At 43.0% G+C, this 22,989-nt stretch overlaps 1 protein-coding gene across 2 annotated transcripts in view; it reads right to left on the bottom strand.

Annotated features, from left to right (window-relative positions):
• MIDEAS (mitotic deacetylase associated SANT domain protein) overlaps positions 1-22,989 on the bottom strand; it is a 567,044-nt gene that overhangs the window by 85,853 nt on the left and 458,202 nt on the right. For both annotated transcript variants that reach the window (XM_085627052.1, XM_085627051.1), the window contains 2 exons: positions 9,632-9,974; positions 2,252-2,318 (listed from right to left, as the gene is read on the bottom strand). In XM_085627052.1, coding sequence (XP_085483178.1) covers positions 2,252-2,318; positions 9,632-9,974 — 410 coding nt within the window. The remainder of the gene's footprint in view (positions 1-2,251; positions 2,319-9,631; positions 9,975-22,989) is intronic.

Below are 22,989 nucleotides of genomic sequence, written 5' to 3'. Positions count from 1 at the left end.
AGTCAATATCAAGAACACATTATTAAAAGAAATTATACAATGTAACAAACATAGGAATACAACGGCAACTAACTGAATTAAGTAGGGCAGTACATACAAGCGAAGGGCAGCAGAAAGGACAGTGATTAAATGTTGAATCAATATCTGCTGCTTAGGTACCAGTGAAGCATTGGGTAGTCAGTGTACGAGAGTACAAGAGCTTACACTACCCCTAGGTTTTCGTTTCCTGAGAAGGATGCACCATTGGTAGTGTGGAGATGTGTGGAAGCACAGTAAGACTGTGGTTAATAGTGAAGCCAGATATGGGAGATGGGTTTGAAGCACGCGAGATACCTAGTTGAGCTAATTCAACCGTTTAACTACTGGTGGTGTTCAGCCTTAAGTGTGGTAGGTGAGGATCCCGTTTGAGCAGGGATGAGCTCCAGAAATAGAAGAAAAAGTGTCCAGTTATCAGCTTACACTGAAGCATTTTCAGAGCTTTGATGTCAGACTTAAATGACACTCAGGCAGAGCGGGGTATCATTTTCATATTGGTTAACAGTGATGCTACCCTCTAGCACCATCTTCGCTAAAGGTCCCATGTACATAAATTGGATTAAACCCCGAGGCTCACCACATTTTAGTGGTAGGGATGTTTGTTGCTCTCACAAAAGACCGACGATCAATAATATATATAACCTAGTAATGTATAGGTTGTACCCATGTAGGTTAATTGCATACGGCATCTAAGAAACTGTAAGAATGATATCTTTGCACATTATTGGTGTAGACATTTGTTTACAAACACACACATCTAGCCTCCATCTATACAATGTGATAAACAAATATTGTTTTGTGCCCTCCAAATCCTTGTTAAAGATGTATTCTCACAAACGTCATGGGAACAAGAGCTTCGTTCCATACCTCTTTACACTGTGAACTATTGCATAAGGGATCATTATTCTGCTGACAAGCAGCAGGGGGGTTTATCAATAACAGCAGGTGGCTCAAGGCCATCAGTGGGCTGCTCCAGCCAAGACTGCATTCAGCTGAACAGCTTTAGGGTTGACATTCCAATTCTCATCAGAACAGCTCTGAAATAAGTTCCCTATTAGGACATATTTACATGTACAATGTTCGGGGTATTAATTTGGCGTCCTTTTCTAACATTCGTCTTCGCAAATGCCACAGCCATAACTGGTCTAATTATTCCAAAACTATTCTGCAGTACAGTGGTGCATAATCTAATTACAATACTGTGGACAGATATAGGGATTTTGAAGGCGAACACACCTATACATTCAGTGCCGAGTTTCAGTCAAATCTGACTGCATGTCAATATACTGACTAAGCCTGGGCAAAGCACTACGCTTGCGTAGTTTGCGCTACTTCACCGCAGGCCTTGAGGGCCAAGCTAGACCTATCAGAACCGGATGTAACCGAAGCCGTGGGGAGCATCAAGGATGGAGTATTTAAGGAGTTCAACGTTACAAACAGTAATCTGAATTCGACAAAGGAGGAGACCATTTCAGGCAGGACTCCTTCCCAGTTCCAACCCAAGGGAGAGAGTGGCTAGAAAGGTCTTGTATTTAATGCACTAGGCGGCGACAATCCCATTGCTCTAGAATCCACAGTATGTCGTGCAGCACAAGGAGAGTGGATGAGTCTGTGCTGCATCAAGGTCAGAATCCGGATTGGAATGGGTCCAAGGGTTTGTGGTTGGAAAACTGCTTAGTGGGACGGTTTGATGTTTGTTCAAATGGGCATGAGGGAGTTTAGCCAAGATGGACCAAACAATACTCTGTCTTCACACTTCTGGCCTAAACTGTTTTATTCCACAAAGGAAACATGCCTTATCGCTGTTTTTGTACAGGACTTTAAACTTATTAAACACATGCCCAATTAGCATGAACTGGGAGCACAGTTAAGACACTCTGCGGCTTAAAACATACCACCTACACTGAGTACAACTAATAAAAGAGCACTTCAGAAGGCAATACTGCTGCAAGGATGGACCTCTGTATTCAATAGGGTCCATCTCGATCACTCGAAAAGCGTGACTAATGACACGAGGCACACGGCATAGCTAGATGCCTCGGTTGGGAACCTAAGAATTTGTTTTACACAAGTCTTTGATCATACTTTAATGCAGGGCAATTTCCACACATTAGGAATCGAGGGGGACAGGGCAAGAGAATGATGTAGGATATGTAAAAATCGTCTGAAAAGGGGGTCTTAGTTGGCACATGGATATGCCGGGTTCACTACTTACGGTTCAATGCTGACGGGGGTGGCGTCTCCCATGGCAGTGAGGACTGGAGGAGTGACATCGGAGCTGACTGCAACAAAGTAAAATGTGGAAGAAAAGGACTAATAAGAGCAATGCATGGGCACATGAAAGTCAAAGGAATCACTACAAATCAAAAGTATAAAGGACACACGCATGGCTTTGTTAAGGGCTCCCCATATGCCCTAATGGACTCGCGGCAATGTCCCATAAACTAGCCCCGGACACTCAATGTACAGTCTGATACCAGCCTATGTCACTGACATGGTTCCTGCGAGTCCTGGGGAACAGACATTTCTGATAGTTTGGAAGGTAAAATAAGTGTGTGCTATGTGTGTATGCCATGTTTGTGTGTGCACACACACACACACACACACCCTTCCATACATATCCACACACATTTTACTTCACATTTTCCCAATTGCTTGTTGGAATAAAAGCTGTTCAGGAAATATTTCACTGGTTTTAGACCGACTATCACTATGGCAACTGCTAGTTTAATAATACATGCAACAAGTTGGCTTAACAATTACCATGGGTGCGCTTTTAGCCTCGCAGTACATCAAGAAACAGACGCCGAGCCTTGATGGTGCAGAACGTTCTCATTTTAATTTTTGGTGTGTGGGAATTGTATATATACTCTTGCTTTTTTCCCAGTCTGAAGTGTTATGCTGCTCCCACTAGGCAATCGTTTTTCACAATTGTAAAATGGAAACTTGTTTAACATACTTGTAAAATGTTAATTGTTTGAAGGGGCTCCTAACAGGCACCCGACTGGAAAAGAGGAAAGTGGATAGATCACTAAAGACCTCTGCAAACGTTTAGTAGAAACATGGAATCCTTGGAGAAAAGGCTGGAATTATGAAGTCACTTTTCAAGAGCTTATTAAATGTTAACTGTTTATATCCAATAGACAATTTTATATACAGATAATGAGCCACGACCGGCACCTTCTTGGCTTGGAGATCAGGTTGGAGTGTTCCACTCTTCGGGCAAATCAGAAGGTCATTAGGGATAAACCACGAGACACAGCACCTCTGACAGCACAATTCACATACCCTGAGCTCAAGCAGGGGTGTTCAGCATAGGTTCAGGAGAGTTGGATTCATGTCAGATTTTAGGATCACCACAATGCACATTATTTCCATTTAGAACCAATGTATGCATATTTGTGCTATGCGTATCGCATGAAGCCTGGCACGGATGTGCTCTACATTGGACATTCCAAGGCTAAAACATTCAGCAGTTCGACTGCAATGAAGTCCACCAATGTAGATTAGGAAGACCTTTAGTTAACTTTTGTTTCATGAAGGGGGTTTAAAACTTCATAAAACAAGAAGCAAATATTCTGGTGGTGGAAAAAATAGCTACAGAAATTCATCTAGAGATGTCCGCTTAATACGAAGAGGTGGAGGGTAGAACAGATAAATTGATCAAATGAGTGTCTAGTCCACAGGAAGGTGTCGAGGGTTGAGATACTCGACAAAGTAATTTTGTTATGCTTAGTCCACATGTTCCTTCAGATTACTAATTTTTTAGGATTCAATTGGGTATAGCATTTAAAACACACAGTAAGATTCACTGTAAATCTGTTGAAATAGTGCATCCAAAGATGCCGGATAGCAACAAGACGATAGTACCTGTAGCATCAGCTTACTTAGAAGGATTTGCTCTCAGATGTGATAAATTACTTCCTATCAACCCATCAAGGGTTTCTCACCTCCAGGATTTACGGTATTAGTAGGGGAAACGTAATTTTCTGGTACCAACTATGTCCTATTTGGCCCTAAGAAAGTGAACTATGTTTTAAAATCTTAAATACAGGCAATACTGGATGGCACCCAACTTACCCTCCTGGCTCCTTAAAAGAGACACTACTTGCCCTCCTGGTACATTACAACCCACATGCGTTTCAAACCTCTCCTGTTCAGCGGACTCTCACGCCGATAACGTTTACAGCTGCAGTGGAGCTGAGAAAGAAGGATAGCTGGCCTTGCATAATGAAACCGTCAGGAATACAGAAATATTCCAGGTAACTTCCCCCACCCTTGCAACCAGCTACAAACTTCTGCTTCAACCCACTGAGAATAGATTTTCAAGCACAAAACTCAGGGTAGATAGAACCAACCTAGGTAAATTTAGACACTGGTAGAAATAGATACATGGAGGGCACAGTCTAAATTGAAAATCAATCAATCAATCAATGACATTTATAGAGCGCACTACATACCCGTAGGGTCTCGAGGCGCTGGGGGTGGGGGGGGGTGGGGGGGGGGGGGGGTGGGGGGGGTGGTGCCGCTACTGCTCGAACAGCCAGGTCTTCAGCTTCTTCCTGAAGGAGAGGTGGTCTTGGGTCAGGCGCAGGTCGGTCGGGAGGGAGTTCCAGGTCTTGGCGGCCAGGTAGGAGAAGGACCTTCCTCCTGTAGTCGCTCTTCGGATGCGGGGGACGGCGGCGAGGGCGTGGTTGGCTGATCGGAGGTGGCGTTTGGGAGCGTAGAAGTTGATTCGGCTGTTGAGGTAGCTCGGGCCTTGGTCGTGTAGGGCTTTGTGTGCGTGGGTGAGGAGGCGGAAGGTGATTCTTTTGTTGACGGGGAGCCAGTGAAGGTCTCTCAGATGTCCGGAGATGTGGCTGGTTCGTGGGATGTCGAGGATGAGTCTGGCTGAGGCGTTCTGGATCCGCTGGAGTCTCTTCTGGAGCTTGGCGGTGGTACCGGCGTAGAGGGCGTTGCCGTAGTCCAGTCGGCTAGTGACGAGGGCCTGGGTGACGGTCTTCCTGGTCTCGGTGGGGATCCACCAGAAGATCTTCCGTAGCATGCGTAGGATGTTGAAGCACGCCGAGGAGACGTTGTTGACTTGCCTGGTCATGGAGAGGGAGGAGTCCAGGATGAAGCCCAGGTTGCGTGCATGGTCTGTCGGTTTGGGTGCGGTGCCCAGGGCGGGAGGCCACCAGGAGTCGTCCCAGGCGGAGGGTGAGGAGCCCAGGATGAGGACCTCCGTCTTGTCCGAGTTCACCATAGGTCTCCTTGCTTATGTACGGCACATACCAACGAGCCTTTCCAGGAATCAGGGACCACTGTTGTGCATTAACTAGCATTGTGCAATTTTGACACTAAAGTCGACCAAAACTCAACATCTGAGATGAAAGGCTATAATGGTCCGAGGCAATATCAGTCCTACATTTTTTATGATTATATTGATAGAACTGAAGCCCGCTGTCCAGTCCGCCAGGAACAGTCTCCCTGTCCTCCGAGTCTTGCCCAGAATCCAAAGCAGCTGCATAGTAAAGGGTTGCCACAAACTGTGACCCCTTCTATGAGGGCACACTATTGCACAGCATTTTAGTGGCGATTCTGTGTAACTTATTAATAGATATTCAAAGATTCTTGGTGTCCCTAGATTTGCATATTCGTTCCAATGTTCTACATTCCTCACCTGTGTCTCTAGACACTAGTCCTCCTTTTTTCATGGGTGAATATTTTTTCTTAGATGGCGCAGGGCCACTTACAAAGGATTTTTACATTGTGGTGCCAGTTTATGCAATTTAGATTGTGTTATGTCTGGGAGTAGTTCTCCCTTTAATGGTGTACAGAAACCTCTCTATTGAGTGACTAGTTATAAAGGAATCTGCCAGGAGCCCGGGACCAATTCCAGCCAAGATCTTCAATAGAACTTTTAACGAGTGAGGTTGGTTTCTGGTAACAGTTGTATTTATTATGTTTCCCACTTCCAATCCTATCAGGTGCCCTAATTAACTGCTTCCAGAGTATTGCTTCAGGAGGATCCCTAAAATACCCCGAATCCTTGCGGGATATGGTCAATTTCTAGCCTCTGGGATGAGCCAAAGTCAGGAACCAAAGTCAAGAACCACAGGAAACAATTTCAGTAATAAAAACTGTAATCAAAGAATGCATTATTGAAGGCACGTAGGCCTAAACAGGGCAAATAGGAGAGCGTCACTAAGTTAAAGCTTTTTGTTTTTATGCAAAGGAAGATTCATTCTTAGTATCCCAAAAGACACCACGCTCGGTTTCGCAATCAGCACCCATGCTACTCTGAGTGAGGTTCACTTTAAAATCACTAGACACAATGAAATGACTCATCGTTGTAGTTGATGAAATAATTTGGCTACTCTTCCAAGCAATTTATTACATGTTTCTCAACACTATGATTTGATGCTGGTATATGGTGACTATCACCAATGGTTGCCCTCTAAAATCTTTCCTTGACCCTTCAATTTTCATGGCTATTGCGGATTATGAGGTGATACTCAACTCAGTGATGCTGTGTTTTTGTAGGGAAGACTAACGCCACGCCACCAGATTGTATGCAAGTTTTGTACCATGTTTATAAAATACTTCATAGCCAGAAATTGGGCTAATCTGTAAACTCTAGGTTTCTTGTCTAAGCATATCTTGTGATGGAATGTGGGAGGATGGATTCATAAAAAGAGGGATAATGAGATTTTATCATCTCTTTTAAAAACAAACCTGTATAGTTCTTGGCACAGACTTTTGCTTGTTGGTATTTAGGAATTGAAGGGGGTCGGCTAGTGATACTCACCGCCAGTATAGGAGGCAGCATTAACCTTGATGGATTAGTCTGATTTACCTTTAAGAACAGAGGGACAGGTGGGGAAAACCTTAGTCAAACTGCTGTTTACACCTACCTTGAACATTTTTGGGAGGGTTTTATGACCAAGCAATAAGTCGCTATTTTCAGTCTTCTGGTCATTTTATAACGAACCGACAATGAAAGATTTCATCGAAAGTAACTCGAGCTAGCATGTGCTTTTTGAACAGGCAACAGAACCCACCCTCGGTTCTCCAGCCAGATATCAGCACACACTTTGCACACAACGTGCCTCCTTCTGGTGTGTTTTTTGGCTTGGTTGGGGGAGGGTGCAGGGGCACACATTGGATATGAAAGTTGGCCAGTAGGTGTGCACCATTGAGAGGTCTCGGCCCCTTCACATTACCACTCTGCACACACCTCCAGAAGTGCAGCTGCAAATTTAAACACTTTGAGGTAGTCCCAAATGCTACTCAGAGACGCACAGTATGAGGGTCCGTGATAGCAACAAAAAGAAATAAAAGTAATATGCAAATGACAGTCTTATAAGACTTCACAGCTATTAGTTTGCACCACACTGAGTACCTTTGACAATTGCTGTTTGGAAAACAATCTGGTTGTTAATGCTGCACAATCTACTATCCTAGTTTTTGGCGAAACACATAACAAGCGTAATAGTTGGTAGATGGGCAACAGTCACTTTGCTAGGGCCCAAGTTTCCATAATAGAGAATCATGCACCCAGCATTTAGCTCTTCTTAAACACAAGGATCCTACGCTTATTGTGTTTATAGAGCTGATGAAATCATAGCATTAAAGCAAAATACTTTCCACTATAACACCTAGTTTGGAAGATTTTCCATATTGTTTGGATAAACAGCTAGACATAACCCAATGTCAGATTTGTTGGCAATTATTGTATCTCCCTTGTGCCACATCTCAGACACAGTCTGGTCTATAGGTTGGTCTGATGAAACGTTCCTTGAAAATAGAGGTATACCCAATTTGCTTTTGCCGAATAGCCTCGTCTGGGATGCTTTCAAGCAGGAACTTAACACATTAGTTAAAAAGAATTTATATCAGGATGACATGCGTAAGTTTATGGATTCCATGCATACAAATATGTTAGCAGAAAATTGCCTCAGGGGACACCTCCAGGCTTCTGTCCATAAAGAAGTAAATTGGATCTCTCAGGATAGGACTTCGCTTATTTGATTTGGGCGAGTTCGACCAAAAAATGTTGCTCAGATAAAATTTTGCATTACCCCTTGCAGTACAGCAATTATTTGGATTACAGAAAATAATTACTTCCACACATATTCTGCTGCTGCAATTCTTTCAATCAGTTGAGAAACTGCTACTGTTCTTTAGAAGACTACAAATTATGCATTGATGCTTTGAATGAGATCTCCAATACTGAAGATTTACAACTTATAAGGTGGTTACCAAATTCTTAAGAAAGCTTAACATTTAAGTATGATTTATTGTGGTTAAATCTTACTTGCCCAATTAAAGACATACAAAACAAATAAATATATATATATATATATAATGTATTTTAACTAATATTAAGTACATCTGCATCTCACATCCATGACTAATATCAGCTTCTGGTCTGGTAACTCAGTTGACTAATGCATCCAATTCAAGATTATGTCTCACCTCTAGGTCACAGGTTTGACTCCTGGTGGGTTCATTCACACTTTCAACCTGCCATGGTTGATATAAACGAGTATCCTTGTGTTGGGTAGCAATAGATATCTGTTATTTCAGTGCCAAGTGACCCAAGGGTGAGCAGGTGTTTTACAAATACTTATTATGGTATGTACTGAGAACCAGGGTGATTGATACGGTTTTAATTATTTTAGCTCACATTATTGACACAGTTTTTATTAATTATTCAAAAAAAGGCATCATGCTCCCATTCGTTGATTCCCTTTTATCTTGCTGGCAGAGTAGTATTTCAAATACAAAAGTTGCACTTATGAGAGGTCCACTGATCTTAAATATAGCGATAATGGTCTGGAAAAACATAGATGATACTGCTATGACGGAGTGGATGTGAACGACACCAGGAAGGGTTTCTCCTCACCAGCAATGACACGAGGCACAATCCAAAGGAAAGTAAGTGGCTTTGCTGTCCATCCTACTAAAGACATGTAGCTCTTACTTTTCGTTTGTTTCAAACTTTATGAACTGTATCAGACTGCTCTAAAAAGAATGAAGTGAATCTGTGGTTGAAACTCTTTCAAAGACTATTGTTCCTTGCTACCAAATTCATACTTCAGTTCTTTGAAATTGCCTAAGATAGTACTTCTTTGCTTTCAGATATCCTACACTACAGGATTCTGTAATTCCTTGAACATTGTGATTAAAGATACTACCTCTACATTAGATTACCTTGGGATGCAGAAGCCATTTGTGGTCTGTAAGCCAAAATATGGTCAGCTCCTCTGATCTAGCAATCAGGTAATGTGTGGTCTGTAAAGAGCAGACTTTGGAGAAAGACCGACTGCTTGTGGACTTGTTCAAGGCCACCAGATTCAAGTCAAAGGACCCATGAAGGGAACATGCACTAGGCCCATGCGAATACAAGAAAGGCATAGAAACTGCAGTATCCACATAAAAGTCCTCAAACAGCTCAACTAAACCAAAAGAAGTCTTGCAATGGCAGAGGAATAGCATGTACCAGATATGCCAGCTGTACCTCTGAAATATATTACACGTTTATTCAAAACCACAACAATACTCAACCCACTCTTCCTTCCATACCTGAAAGAAAAGAAAGGAAGCTTACCAGCCCTCAGGAGGGTTCTTGGGGTGCTTTTTGGGGTGAAAGGCGGTGGCCCGCAGTGGCCACTGGCAGTAAGGATTGCATTGAAGTATAGTCCTGAGCCCTCCCGTACTGGGCTAAGAATGGGAGGCGGGGTGTAAGGAGGCAGCATAAAGTTCCGATCGAGTGGATGATCCGCCAATCGCACGGGGGAACGCAGGTGGCTCTGGTATGGAGTGATGTTGGAGTAGACAGCAGGGACGACAAAAGTGCCAGGCTTTGGAGGTATAAACAGTGGTTCAGGTCTTGGCCGCTGCTTGGGCTTTCGGGACTGGTTCTCCCCTTCCTCCTTTGGTGGATCATTTTCCTGTAAACAGCAAAATAAAAGTCTAAGAATATGGAACACAACTGACTCAAGCTCTAGTTTGTGACATTATTAATGTTTTAAGGAAAATCAATAGAATGTGGTTTGTAATTGGTCTTTTTCCTGCTTTTGAACGCACTCATAGTATGCAATTATTAGTCCATTAATTACTACCTACGTATATATCTTAAAATGAATGTTTCATTTATCATTACATTCATTTGTATTCATAGCATAATAATGCTTTAATAGATGTTGATAGTGTTTCAACAGCTCATAAGTTATGGATGTAGGTAGAATATTTAGAAAGAAATAACAGTTTTGAACAAATATGCTGGAGAATTCACATGTTTCTTTTCACACCTTACATTGCACATCTCCTGTTTTTCTCATACGAATGCTGAGAAGGAAAATATCAAGTCTATGCATAAGCATTTGAATGAGAGAAAGCCTTCAGGCATTCCCGATGGAGCTGCTATGCCATAACAGACGTCTGCGTCAAAGCGCACACTGGCGCGAGCCATCGCTTCTTGAAAGAGCAGCAACCAAGATTCTCTTTGCTCTTCACAGCAGGCGGAAAACTGCACAAGCCATGAAGTATAAGCAGGTCTATTAGCTGTGGGCATTTTAGGAAACTTCCACGTTGGCAACATTTTGTGGTAATTTAAACATCAGATCGGTTTAAAAAGAAGGGGTTCCATCATAAATTTCTTCCAACGACTGCCTTGCCATCTATTTTGCAGATATGTTGCCAATTTACATGTAATGCCTTTAGTCTACTGACATAATACATATCTCTGCTGTATGACTTATTCATACACTTTGCACAAAAATACATTTTAATATATCCTTCGGAGAAAGGAATTCCTGCAACCCACAGATATAAATGTATTTCTGGCAGTCTCTGATACATGAATGTCCGTTCACCAAAATGACAGCTGTATATCACATACCCACCCTTTGAACCAATTGTATCCTAGAAAGTGACATAACATTTTTGACATCGAATCCTCACAGAAGTGATGTCACATGGCCTTGATCCTGATGACATCACATTAATTGACACTGCTGAAGTGAAGAGCCTGTTAATCGCACAGTTATGCAGGCCTCGAAAAAATCATAAAAATGTTAACAGACCTGCAGGTCTAGTGACTTGAATAATCATCTTTACCCAACGGCAATCCTCTTGAACAAAATATCCTGGGCAAATAATTCATTTCATTCTTTTTCTACATTAACACACATGTCAGCACACTCAAATATGTGAATTCAGCATGTCTGCTGTACATAAAAAATGTGTTTTATTTAATAGACTATGCTTGTGCTCCATGTATAATCCGAATCTAGCCCACCTATAGAGTACACATGACCCTTGACTTGCATCTTAGTTCTCTAAGAGCACCGTCGTCAGGAGGTGGGTAGTAGGAATGTTTCTCAGTTCATGTTTAAAACCTCTTACTTAAAAAAAAAATAGATTACTAAAGCATGATGCGATAGCTCATTGTCTTTTACAGACCGCACATTTTCCATTGAAATGGCCACAAAATATCGACGGTCATGGAGTTTTAATGATAAAACTATATAGCATACAAATGAGATTTGGAAACCGTGAATCGGCACGTATTTTAGGATTTGCACATCAGTAAAGTGGTCGGATTTATTTTGATCATATTCAAATCTTTGTCTCTGTCACTCTGAATTACAAAAAAAAAAAAAAGCGTCCCTAACTGCTATTTTGACTGTTTATTTACAAACTATTTGAATGTTTTGTGCTAGAAACGAAAAAGGACATTTTACAGCCTTTCGTTTTACACGTCCTGTTCCCCAGATTTAGACAGTTCACTTTACAAAACTTTCTAACTCTGCAGTCTGAAAAAGAAAAGTAAATGCCAATTCCCAGGATAATACAAGCAGCAATTTGTAAGAAGACACAGGCAGGTATTTGACCTCGGTCTTAGAACTCACATCAAATGTGACAAGATCAAAACAAGATGTAACGGCATCTCTAGTTCTCATTCAGTTTCTAAACGAACAGAACACCTGTTCTTTACCAGCTCAAGCTCTCTCCCCAGAAAGGGCCAGCTCGCCCAGAAAAAAATCAGACTAGATTTGAGAGGCTGATATTATGCAATAAATACAGCAATTAGTAATACAGTTAAATGTCTAGTTAATATATACCATCTATATTTCAAATTGGATGCTGAAATAATAGGAACATTTCTCTTTGTTTGACGAGTAGAACATAGTGGCACAAAAACTCATAACAAAACACGGAACACAAATGTATTTATATCACTAACTGCCATGATTTAATGGTTCCCCTAATCTATATTCTGAGGATAAATTGTGCTGGTCAATTACAGAAAGACGCACATAAAGAAAAAGATTAAATAACACAATAGTGGTTTTGTCCACCAGTTTAAATTCACAGAGATCATATATTGAATTAACTATAATACTGACTTAACTTATTCGTTATCACTGTTAATGCGTTTCAATTATGATAACTTTCAGGCATTACCACCCACGTAAAGCACACAAGTTTTTATTTAATCACATCATTTTCAATGTTTTCACACTATTGAAAATCGGCAACGTGTTGTATAAAAATGAGTTGTTTTATTTACTTCATTTTTGTATTTGTTCAGGGGAGTGTGCATTGTACTAATGAATTTATACTTTACAGAGCTGAACGCTGTATGTCCCAGGCCATAGTGGGAGCAGCAGAAAGTAAACAGGGCACAGTTTAACTTCTGTTCTTGTCACTGCCTTTGCCAAACGCGAAGTCAGGGGTCGCAGCTGTGACCCCAGACGGCCCCTGAATGATGTCCATGGACGGGTAGTTAACAGTTCTCTCCAGTTAAGTGACAGGAGCTGCATAGGCTACAGGCGGCCTCTCTTTCCTGCTCAAGCTGGTAAACGGTTCAAAACTGTGCTTTCCTAAGGGCCCAGAAAAGTCCACTGGGCCATGTTTACCGGCCGGGTTCTAAACCCCCATCGAACCCACACGCATAAAATGCATACTAGCTCAGACAGTGTATTTGCCTATATTCACTGTGGTTCTCTCCTTCGGCCCTGCACATTCCTACGCACGGGGAATCCTACTGCAAGCCTGGAACCTGTCCTAAGGCAACACGTTTCAAAGGCAAGGCACTGGAATGCGCGCCTTGTGCCAACCAGAGCTGTGCATCCCTGGGGTTCTCTAGGTTACCTCTCAGTCCACGCCTGTGCATAGGTGCCCGTAAGAGAAGACTGGCTAAAGGACTTAATGTAACAGACGGAACATGACTCAACCCCGACCATAGGCGGCTTTTAAATATGGGCGGCTGGGCTCTTCCCTTCCAATTTTCTGAGTCATCTGGTTGGTTATTGCGAATAGTAATTACCACCCACATTTTTATCATGACAATCCCTATGCCTTGCTGTCATTTCTCACACTCCTTTACACGAGGGTCAGGCAGCCAAGCAGTTTTCTAAAGGACGTACACAAGTGGGCATCTTTCAGCCTGGTCACTGATTTTCATTTTGTGCGTCCACTGATGACGTGTGGCAGTGACACATTATAAAGCAGCCTCAGGGGCTTAAGACATAAGCCCTGTACTTCCTGGAGAGGCTTGTCACTAACTGCTGGCTGTGACTACGCCACACCACCCCATCATTTTCCAAGTCGTCACAGGGTGGGGTGGGGTCAGCAAGCACCAGTGACCACCCCACAAACCCTGGAACAGCATTGGGAAAGGAGGGATTACATAGCAGTAGGGCACTGCCTGTATATAAGGTAGGTGTGGGATGCAAAACGTCGAATGAAATAGCAAATTAAAAAAATATTTACATTAAAAAAAAAAAAAAGAAATTTGAGAGAACCATTTGCATGATTCATTTAGGGCGCTATTTACTTGCAGCTATTCTGGAGATGGCTCTGGAGGGCTAGCTCACTGAGGCCCTGCACCCTGTGCTACATGATCCTAGTCAAGATCAACTATTTGTCCCCATTTGGGGGCATCGCCACTTCTGTGCTGCTGCTACAGGTGTTCTTGGCCCGACACCATCGGCTCTGATGCGGAAGTGTAGTAGGGGTAGACCCCATGCACCGCCCCTGGAGGTCCAGAAAGGGGCCTTTCTTCGGGGAGACCAGTGCTTAATCTGAGCCTGTGGTTTCCGGTGCTCAGCACCGGCATTTAATTGTGAACACCGGCACTTATGATAGTCTTCCCCATGGAGGCGCCATTTGTCTAATTTGGATACGAGCACAACAGTTGCTTATTAATTCAATATACATTAAAAATGACCAATTCCTGCCGCTACAGCCTTTCTTATAACTTTGGGTGCCTGGAATAGTCAGAATTGTCCCACGTGTTCGAGTGTGATGGTTAGTGGTTGTGTTGTTACCGTAATTGGCAGAGCTGACGGAGGCAATGGGCAGTGCAAGCGGAAATGGCCTGACGAGTGCCCTGGCACTTATAATTTTACAAATTAAGCACCGAAAGACCCTACCTGCACTGGTTCATACAGGCAAGGAAGGATGCAGGAATTCTATGACTGGAATGAAATCCTTTCAGTTTTCTTAAGTCTCTATATAAAATATAGTTCATTTATTGAGGGAGCTTGTAAATTGCTGCTTACAGCTTTGCGGTTACTGCAGAACATGCCAAAAAACATAGAAGGGAGTGAAGAGGTATAATAAGTCGTGGACTCGACCTCCTCTACAAGTAATGAAAAAATAAAGGGGGTCCACTCTCAATTCCATTCGGTTTCTAGCATGGGAGAAGCGATATGTGTTCGGAGAGTGGACTCTCTCGGTTACTTCAGAACGCCAACGCACAAAACGCTTCGGATGAAAGTGCTCATCACTTACAGTATCGATATTGCTAAAGGTGTTCAAGGGGTTGTACTCTTTACTCCAAGTGCCCGAGTACCGATTAGGTGAGATCGTTCGAGGATTTATGTAGATTTCAGGTTTTTCTGTGATGCACGTGCAGTGGGGCTGTGTGTAATGGCTGACGAGGTAGCTCTCCTGCCTGCCACTGCCAACCTGTATTTGCTCTCGCCAGGCGGGAGCAGATGTCGACAGCATTTTTTAAACGCAGTGGTCCTCTGGATATGTGCTGTATAAAGAGAATTATTTTTGCACAGTGTGAATCCCGAGCTTATTTATTTCTAGGCACTCTCATATGTGCTATTGACGGATGCTGGCTATTCATGTCTCTCCTTCAAGATCCATAATACAACCCTCTGCTAAACATACAGGGCACATCTATAAACAACATATAAAAAGAACATTTTGTACACTTCCCGCCCCTCTAAAATGCGATGATGAAGTGTTGCAAAGGTAACAAGCATTTACAATGCAATGGTCTCGGCATTGTTAAAGTTAGAGCTATTGGCATTGCTCATAACATTCTTTTTGTTTTTAAAACATTTAACCTCTTGAGTGCCCATGACGAGATGGTCTCGTCATGGGCCGCGGTTGCGCTGTGCCCATGACGAGACTATCTCGTCATGAACCCCGCCTGCTAATGAAAGGGACGGCACAGGGCGGGGAAAGGGCGGGGCACTCAAGGGGTTAAAGAAACGGCATTGTTATTTACAATGTCAATAGCTTAATCACTCTCAAATGCGAGACCTATTGCATTTGCACCCACACACAGAGCCACCCACACAGAGCCACTCACATAGAGCCACCCACACACAAATAGAGCCACCCACAGAGCCACCTACACAAACACCGAGTTACCCACACACAGACAGACCCACCACGCATAGAGCCACCTACAAAAAAAGCCACCTACAAAAAAAGCCACCCACACACACAGAGCCACCCACACACACAGAGCCACCCACACACACACAGCCACCCACACACACACACACACAGAGCCACCCACACACACAGAGCCACCCACACACACAGAGCCACCCACACACACACAGACCCTCCACCACACACACAGAGCCACCCCCACACACAGAGCCACCCCCACACACACACACAGAGCCACCCCCACACACACAGAGCCACACAGTAACCTCAAAATTTAACACATATTTACTTTTTGCTAGATCAACTGACAAACCCCTCAACAGGCTCTAAGAAGATTAAGATTTCATGAGTAATTATTTTTTTTACAACAGGAAGTGAAGTATAATTTGAAGGGAGCCAGATCCTAAATCTGAGAGCAAAATATATCCTGTTTTTTATTAGAATAACTGGCCAGACGCTGCTCTTAACATGGTTTGGTAAATAGAGTTAACCATATTTGAATTTAAAATTAGAAATGCTAATTGCGGACCGCTGCGGTTTTATTACCGCAGTTGCAGAGTGAAGTTCAAAGCACCAACGCAATATGTTTTCGTATTGCTACAGGAGCCCTGGTAGACATTGTGACACCAGCAATGCGGATAAATCTAAAAAGATTGCTTTACATCAAGAAACGACACCAACATAGCTTCCTATGAAGGAAACGGGTATAGATAGATGTACCTGGCCTATAAACACACGAGTGTCGGGAGCGCACGCGCGCACGCGATCACACACACGCGCACACACACACAGATGAAGCTCGATGTGCAAATGGATGGCGGCAACAGGAGATGGACAGGAAAGTCAAAACCCATTCAATCTTTGGCTCCTCACCGAATAAATCATTTTTGATACACGATGAAATATTCATTCTCCGTGTCCATCCAATACTTGCCCTGTTGGAAGGGGCAGTTCAAGGTAACACCTGGGGGTGCTAGGGTTCGAAAGCATAGAGGCATTTCGGTTAAGAAAGACGGTACACTCGTAGTAACGCTGAGGGCAATCCCTGCTTCTTCGCCTCGCTTTTAAACGAAACCCTCCTCCGGCAGACCTGCTCACACGAGTCCGAGGATCCGGAGCTTCGTACAGGCCTCGGGTAGGCCGCGTTTCTCAGGCGACGTCGGCGCAGCGTTGACAAAATAGTGACCGTGTGGAGGTCACGGGGCTGTCAAAAATACATATTTCCATTTACGGGGGGGGGGGGGGTGAGCCTGCTGGTCTACCGACAATAATATTTTTCTAAACTGTAAATGTCTAGTAACCAAAATGGAGACTACAAACACGCTCCTCAAACCAGACAGACCAGATAAAAACTCCGAGAGGCGGAACATTGCCGCCACCGTCAAAAAAGGTTTAAAACGGCATTGAATATCTCATAACGAAACACGTAAATGCCTAACTGCCACACGTCTAAGGAGAAGAAAATTAAATCCCACTACGACGGTTCCTTTAAAATCACCACAAAATAAAGTACTACCGTCGAGGGTTTTCTTGATATGGGGAAATGTGTGAGATGGAGGTGTTTACTACTTTGCTACTACTAAATTCGGTACTGCCAATCACCAAAGCACAATATGTCAATTCAAAAAGATTTTTTAAAACGCTCATTTTTAGAGATTTAAGCATAATAACGAGCCTCGGTAACCAACTTCACACGGAAGAGCACTGCAAGGTCGTTTAACATGGTAACAGATTTTACGCAAGGCGGATGTACCATCCGCATGATTGCCCCAGCCCACAAAAACACACACATGCACGTTATTTTTTGAGGGAGAACTGCCGGGAACACGTCGTGTTCTGTTTTTTAGACTGCGGAGGGTTAAGAAAACAAGCGGGGGGGGGGGGAGGGGGGGGGAGGGGGGGCAGAAACAGCCACACCGGTGCAAATACTTACTCGATAGGGTGCTCCGGGTCATAGTAGTCTCCCATGTTCATCGGCCGCAGGTAGGGCGAGGAGCTGCTGCTTCCGGGGGCCTGGACACATCCAGCATGGGAGAGAGGAAGAGGGAGGGGTGAAAGCAGAGCAGCTAAACAAGCACACCACTGCCTTTCTCTGAGGTTTTTCTTTTTCTCTCCTCTTGCCATTGGCTGGAGGAGAGAAAAACACGCCCAGCGAAAAGTAACGAAAAAAAACGCCCCCGAATCCGAAAAGGACGGGGCCTGTTTTGCGCGACAAACCTCTTCTCCAATGGCTGGCCAGCATTTAAGAGGCCAGCCAATGGAGAAGAGGAGAGAAGAGGGGCGGGTTCAAGCCTCTCTTCTCCAAGTCATTAAATCTCACGAGACCTAATAAAACGACTCCAGATCCCATAAATGGAGGTCAAGGAGTGGCAGCCAAAAAACAGAAGGGGCTAGAGTCATGAACAGCGAAGACGGATATTCACCTTAATAATTTATACGCTTTTTTTTTTTAAAACCCACACAAAAAAATCTGGCAACAAAGATAAATGTGACAGAAAAATCTCGTCTGGCTTTCTTCATTGGTCACAACACAGGCTGCATTTTAAAATATCTTACGGGGTTAGGGGAGGCACCTGCTGCAGAAATCATTTTGAGTCCAGCTATTTCCAAGGAACAATAATGGTAAGACAACTCTGATGGTTAATGCACTTGCTGTAAAGGTCTGCTTTTTGAGTATGTTAATCTGATTGCTGCAAACCACAACGTATCTTGCAAATCACAGATTTGTATTTTATGTAAAAGGATCAGTCGGTTACTGTTTTTGTCAAAGAAATGCTTTTCTTACTTCACAGTTCATAAATTACATTCTAATATAGCACAATGGGTTATCAATCGGCACGAAGGAGCTGTATGCAAAGTGCAAGGCATAGGTTTAAGAACATTAGAAACGTATTTTTTCCAATCTTGCGTTATTCGAAGGTGGCTAAAATGGGTTCATTTGGACAGCAAAAGTCTTACGTTAGTACAGAAATCGCCAACCAATGTGTTACTTCTAAATCCTAATTTTGGATTTCTCCAGACCAAGGACTCTTAACATATAATGCCTGGTCCTTGTAATCGTTATTGTTCATATAACATTTCCTATACACTTACTTGCTCACTTATGAACAATGGTCTCTGCAAGATATCTCTGATGTAAAGCACTCTGGCACCCTACGCTGGGAGGAGTAGTGCTATAACCCGGACCCTAGAATAATACCTGAATGGCACAAATTTAAGGAAACTACCTCAAGACTCCACTCCAAACACTCTTCTCTAAAGCCTTCTTCCAAGCCATTCCCGGAAATCACTCATGACTGTGGGAAACCCATTCATGTAAGGATTTTCCATCTTCAGTGCGCCTTGCCACATCCCTCCTCTCTTGGAGGACTAATTTGAACCCAATACATCTTCAAAATCGTCTACTGCGGTCATAACTCTGCTTTGAGGGTATACTATTCACAGCAGCCCACCCGAACTGCACAAGCAGATCTCATCAGACTGGCTGGTAGTCTAATTTAGGTAAATCATGCAAAAAGGATTACTAGAGTCATTCGCTGCCTCCTGTCCAATCCTGATTACACTGTTACCAATGGAAGCCTGTATTAACTTTAGGTCCCAAATTCTCTCTCAACCTACCTACATGCATATAATTGTGCATTCCCAGGTGGCTCACGCACAGCCAAAAGCACGTCTTGGTTACCTGAACATTCCCCTGACAAGTCCAAAACAATTAAATGTGCATTCCCCTCTGTGTCTTCCATGACATGGAAAGAAATGCCTTAAAACATTTGACTTGTTTCGTCCATTTCATTCCATAAAGATCCTACGCCCTCTGTCCGTGTAACAATCTTCCTCCATCCACCTCTCACTCGAGGGCTTCCATTCCCTGGCCCTCTTGCTCTCTGCCCTTGCCCTTCTAGAAATTGTTCATCCTTCTGCAACCGGTACTGCCTACTATTTGATGTCCTGTTATATAGTGTTCTGTTGCACCTGCAAAAAGCTCAGCACTATATAAACAGATTAATGACTAAAATAAATGTTTGGTGCACTACAGTTACTCAAGACAGATGTTAACTAACAAAGCATGAATTTTGGAATCGCCACTCACATAAATGACTAATGAAGTAATCATTCCATACTATGTAATTGTATTTGTACAAATGTAACCTTTATACAGTCACTGGGATCTAGAATTGTCTGCGCTGTGTTCATGTTGTTCGACCTGAAAGTTTTGCAGGTGTTGCAGTTGTTTAGATGCTATGGTACTCCTGACTCATTATTTTCTACAGGTATTTGTAGGGCTATGACCCAGATTGTATCAGGAAAACCAAATAATATTTGTTATTAAAAAAAAAACCATGAATTTTGGCATCATGGTGACAGGCATCATGCACCCTAGTACTGTACAGAAATGAATATTCTTTATTCAGGATTGATTTCGAAATGCATTTATGGTGGCTCACGTGGCAGGCTTGCATATCTCTGTGAAAAAGACAGTTCAAGAAAGTGACAGGATCTATTCTTGACTTGGTCATCTCTCTGACTAATGGTGCTTCAGGCAGGAGTACGCCTGGGATGCAGTTTAGGGGGCCCAGCTCTCCCTTAAGTCATCCATCCACTGAATAGCACCTGGAATAAGGAAAATGGTGCTTAGCCTGTAAGCATCTATACATAGTGTGCAGTGCTGTAGACTCGTATGCTCTGTCATCTACTTGAACATTGCAACTCATTTCCCTACTGCGACATTTCGAGTCACATCCTTATAAAGCGCAATGCGCATGAGTACTTACTACACACACTATTGCTTTCCACTCAGCCAGTGAGTAGTGAAAGTTGATTGTCGACTGAAGGTATATTTTATTTTTAGGATGTTTGAAGCACACACTCACGTGAAGGTATCAAGGCACTAAAGATCAGAACAAATTAAATCTATCAACTGCTTCAACATTCACCACAATAAAAATTATGATGAAGAAAACAACCATGTTTTTAACTGTTTCCTAAATCCCGAAACTCTGGTTTCCCTTCGGAGAACAGAGGCAGGAAGCGCGTTCCGCAGCTTAGCTGCCGACACAAACCAGGGATTGAAGAGCTATAAAATTACTACACACTGGGTTATGCAGTGTGATTCAGAAATACATGCTTGCCTCAGGAAACATTTATGAACACATTCCAAGGCTTTTTAACGCACAGACAGAAAGACAAGTGCCTCAATGCAAGTCAAAAGCTCTACAACATTCTGTGTGCAACTGCATCACTAGAGTATTGAACAGTCTATGAAAAAAAAGCAGTGAAGTACTTTCCAATGGCGGGGTCTTCACATCTCTCCTACCTATGGCCACTGTTCACCAGGCACCCTTCTCTAGAGTTTTCCATTCAAATCACTGCTTTCACCATCTGTTTACCAGAAAGCTCTCAGCTCTGCACTCTGTCCCAGCCCCATGGTGATAGGGGTGCTGGACATAGCAACAACAAAACGCTCCCATTTTTCAGGTAGAGGGGAAATAATTAACAGGGACAGCGTCGGCATCTATTAATTTCCACGCACTTAAAAACAAAACTATTTACCCGGCCCTCGAGTTTGTGCTCTATAAAACGCCCCCATAAATGAATCTGACACTGTGCAATGCAACTAGCGCTCATGTAAAGCCCTCAAACATATTCGGGTCGCTCGAGTTCACATTATATAAACAAGCGTCAGAGAAAATGCGACATGAGCTCCCTTAAGCCTCTCCCTTAACTGTGTGCTGCAAGGTTGGCTGCTGAAGGTCCGGTGGCCGAGGCTCACTAAAGCAACAAGCAGTGAAGTGGGGAGGGTTGGGGGGAAATCCTCGCACTTTGAAGTTAGAGACAATTAAAGAGTCAATTTGGAAAACAGCATCTGACATTTTATCTCAGTATTTGAGAGGGTGATTAAGTGATAGGCGCCGAAGCTGAACCATCGAAGACGAGCAAACAGTGACACGAGCAGGAATCAAAGATAAAAATAGTCCCCCAAATGAACACACAAAAACAGAAGCATAATGTTAACATTAATTGAGCAGTGTTCTGTTGGAGGAAACCAAACACAAAAAGGAGGGACAAAAAGGAAAATTAACCACTAGCAAGCAAGTGAATCGAAGGGACGAATAAAAAGGCAATGGGTGGGCTGTAAGCCCACAGAGTGAATACAGCGCGTCTCGAAGAGACAGCACATGCGCTGCCTAGGCTCGACCTCAAAAAAGATCTTCCAGCAAGTGTGGATAATTTAAAACAGTGCAAATTAAGTTTCCAGGTTTTTGCTGAACCTAAATGGTGTTGAGGGTTATGGAAGAAGAATCAGTCAGACGATTGTTCTTACTATCATATACCACTTTATGAACTAAGCAGTTGATTTTAAATTTCATCCTTTGTGACTGGCAGCCAGTGAAGGTTAATCAAGCCATTAACTACAGATTCATACTTCTTAAGATAACAAAATCAATCCGGCTGCTGCATTTTGAACTACTTGTAGTAATTGCATTATTAGTAACCCAAACTTGTGCTGTATCCCTGTGAAAAGTTCTCTCTGTAAAGCATCCACACCATCACAATTTGGGTTCATTACCTACCCCTATCACTGGGACATGTGTGCATAGTTTGTATGCTTTACATACAGTGTTCAATTCAAGCCATTAGTTGCATGTAGGGCCCACTAGCACTCTTATTTGGGGACCAGTGCTTATTTTTACTCGGCAGACTTTGATCCACAGCAGAGAGAAAAACACAAAAGGGCTAAATAAAAAGGAAGAGAAAGACAGAAAAACAGTGACAAAGGGAGAAAGAGATGACAAAAAAACCTAACAAGAGTGATACGTAGCAGGGTGTATTTGATGGAGGATTTAAGAGGTATGAGGTGGAAATAAAACTATGCAGCGTTGGTATTCCACATCCCAACCTCTGATAGTGCCGGCCGCTGGCTTCTGAGGAAAAAACTTTGGGCTGCATACTTTCTTTTACAAATTAAGAACCGTCTATAAGGGTTTCATTTTGCTTAATTACTGAATGTGTCGAGTAAAAAATGCATACTTTTTACCGTATAGTGTTTTGAGTCTGTTACACAAAGGGGGTTGTGTTCTTGTTGCACCCATGACCCCTCCAATCAAAGGCCACCTCACCTGCCCAAGTGTCTTTGGCCTTGACCCTTCTGCTAACTTGAGCCGGTGTCCCTAAAAAAGCCATATTTAGATGGGACACAGCGGAACAGACGTAGTACCTTTCCCTAGACTTTTTACCCTTGACCACCGCATGTTTAGA

This window comes from Triturus cristatus, chromosome 9 (assembly GCF_964204655.1).
Source record: "Triturus cristatus chromosome 9, aTriCri1.1, whole genome shotgun sequence".
NCBI lineage: Eukaryota > Metazoa > Chordata > Amphibia > Caudata > Salamandridae > Triturus > Triturus cristatus.
This window is presented reverse-complemented; position numbering and strand designations above follow the sequence as displayed.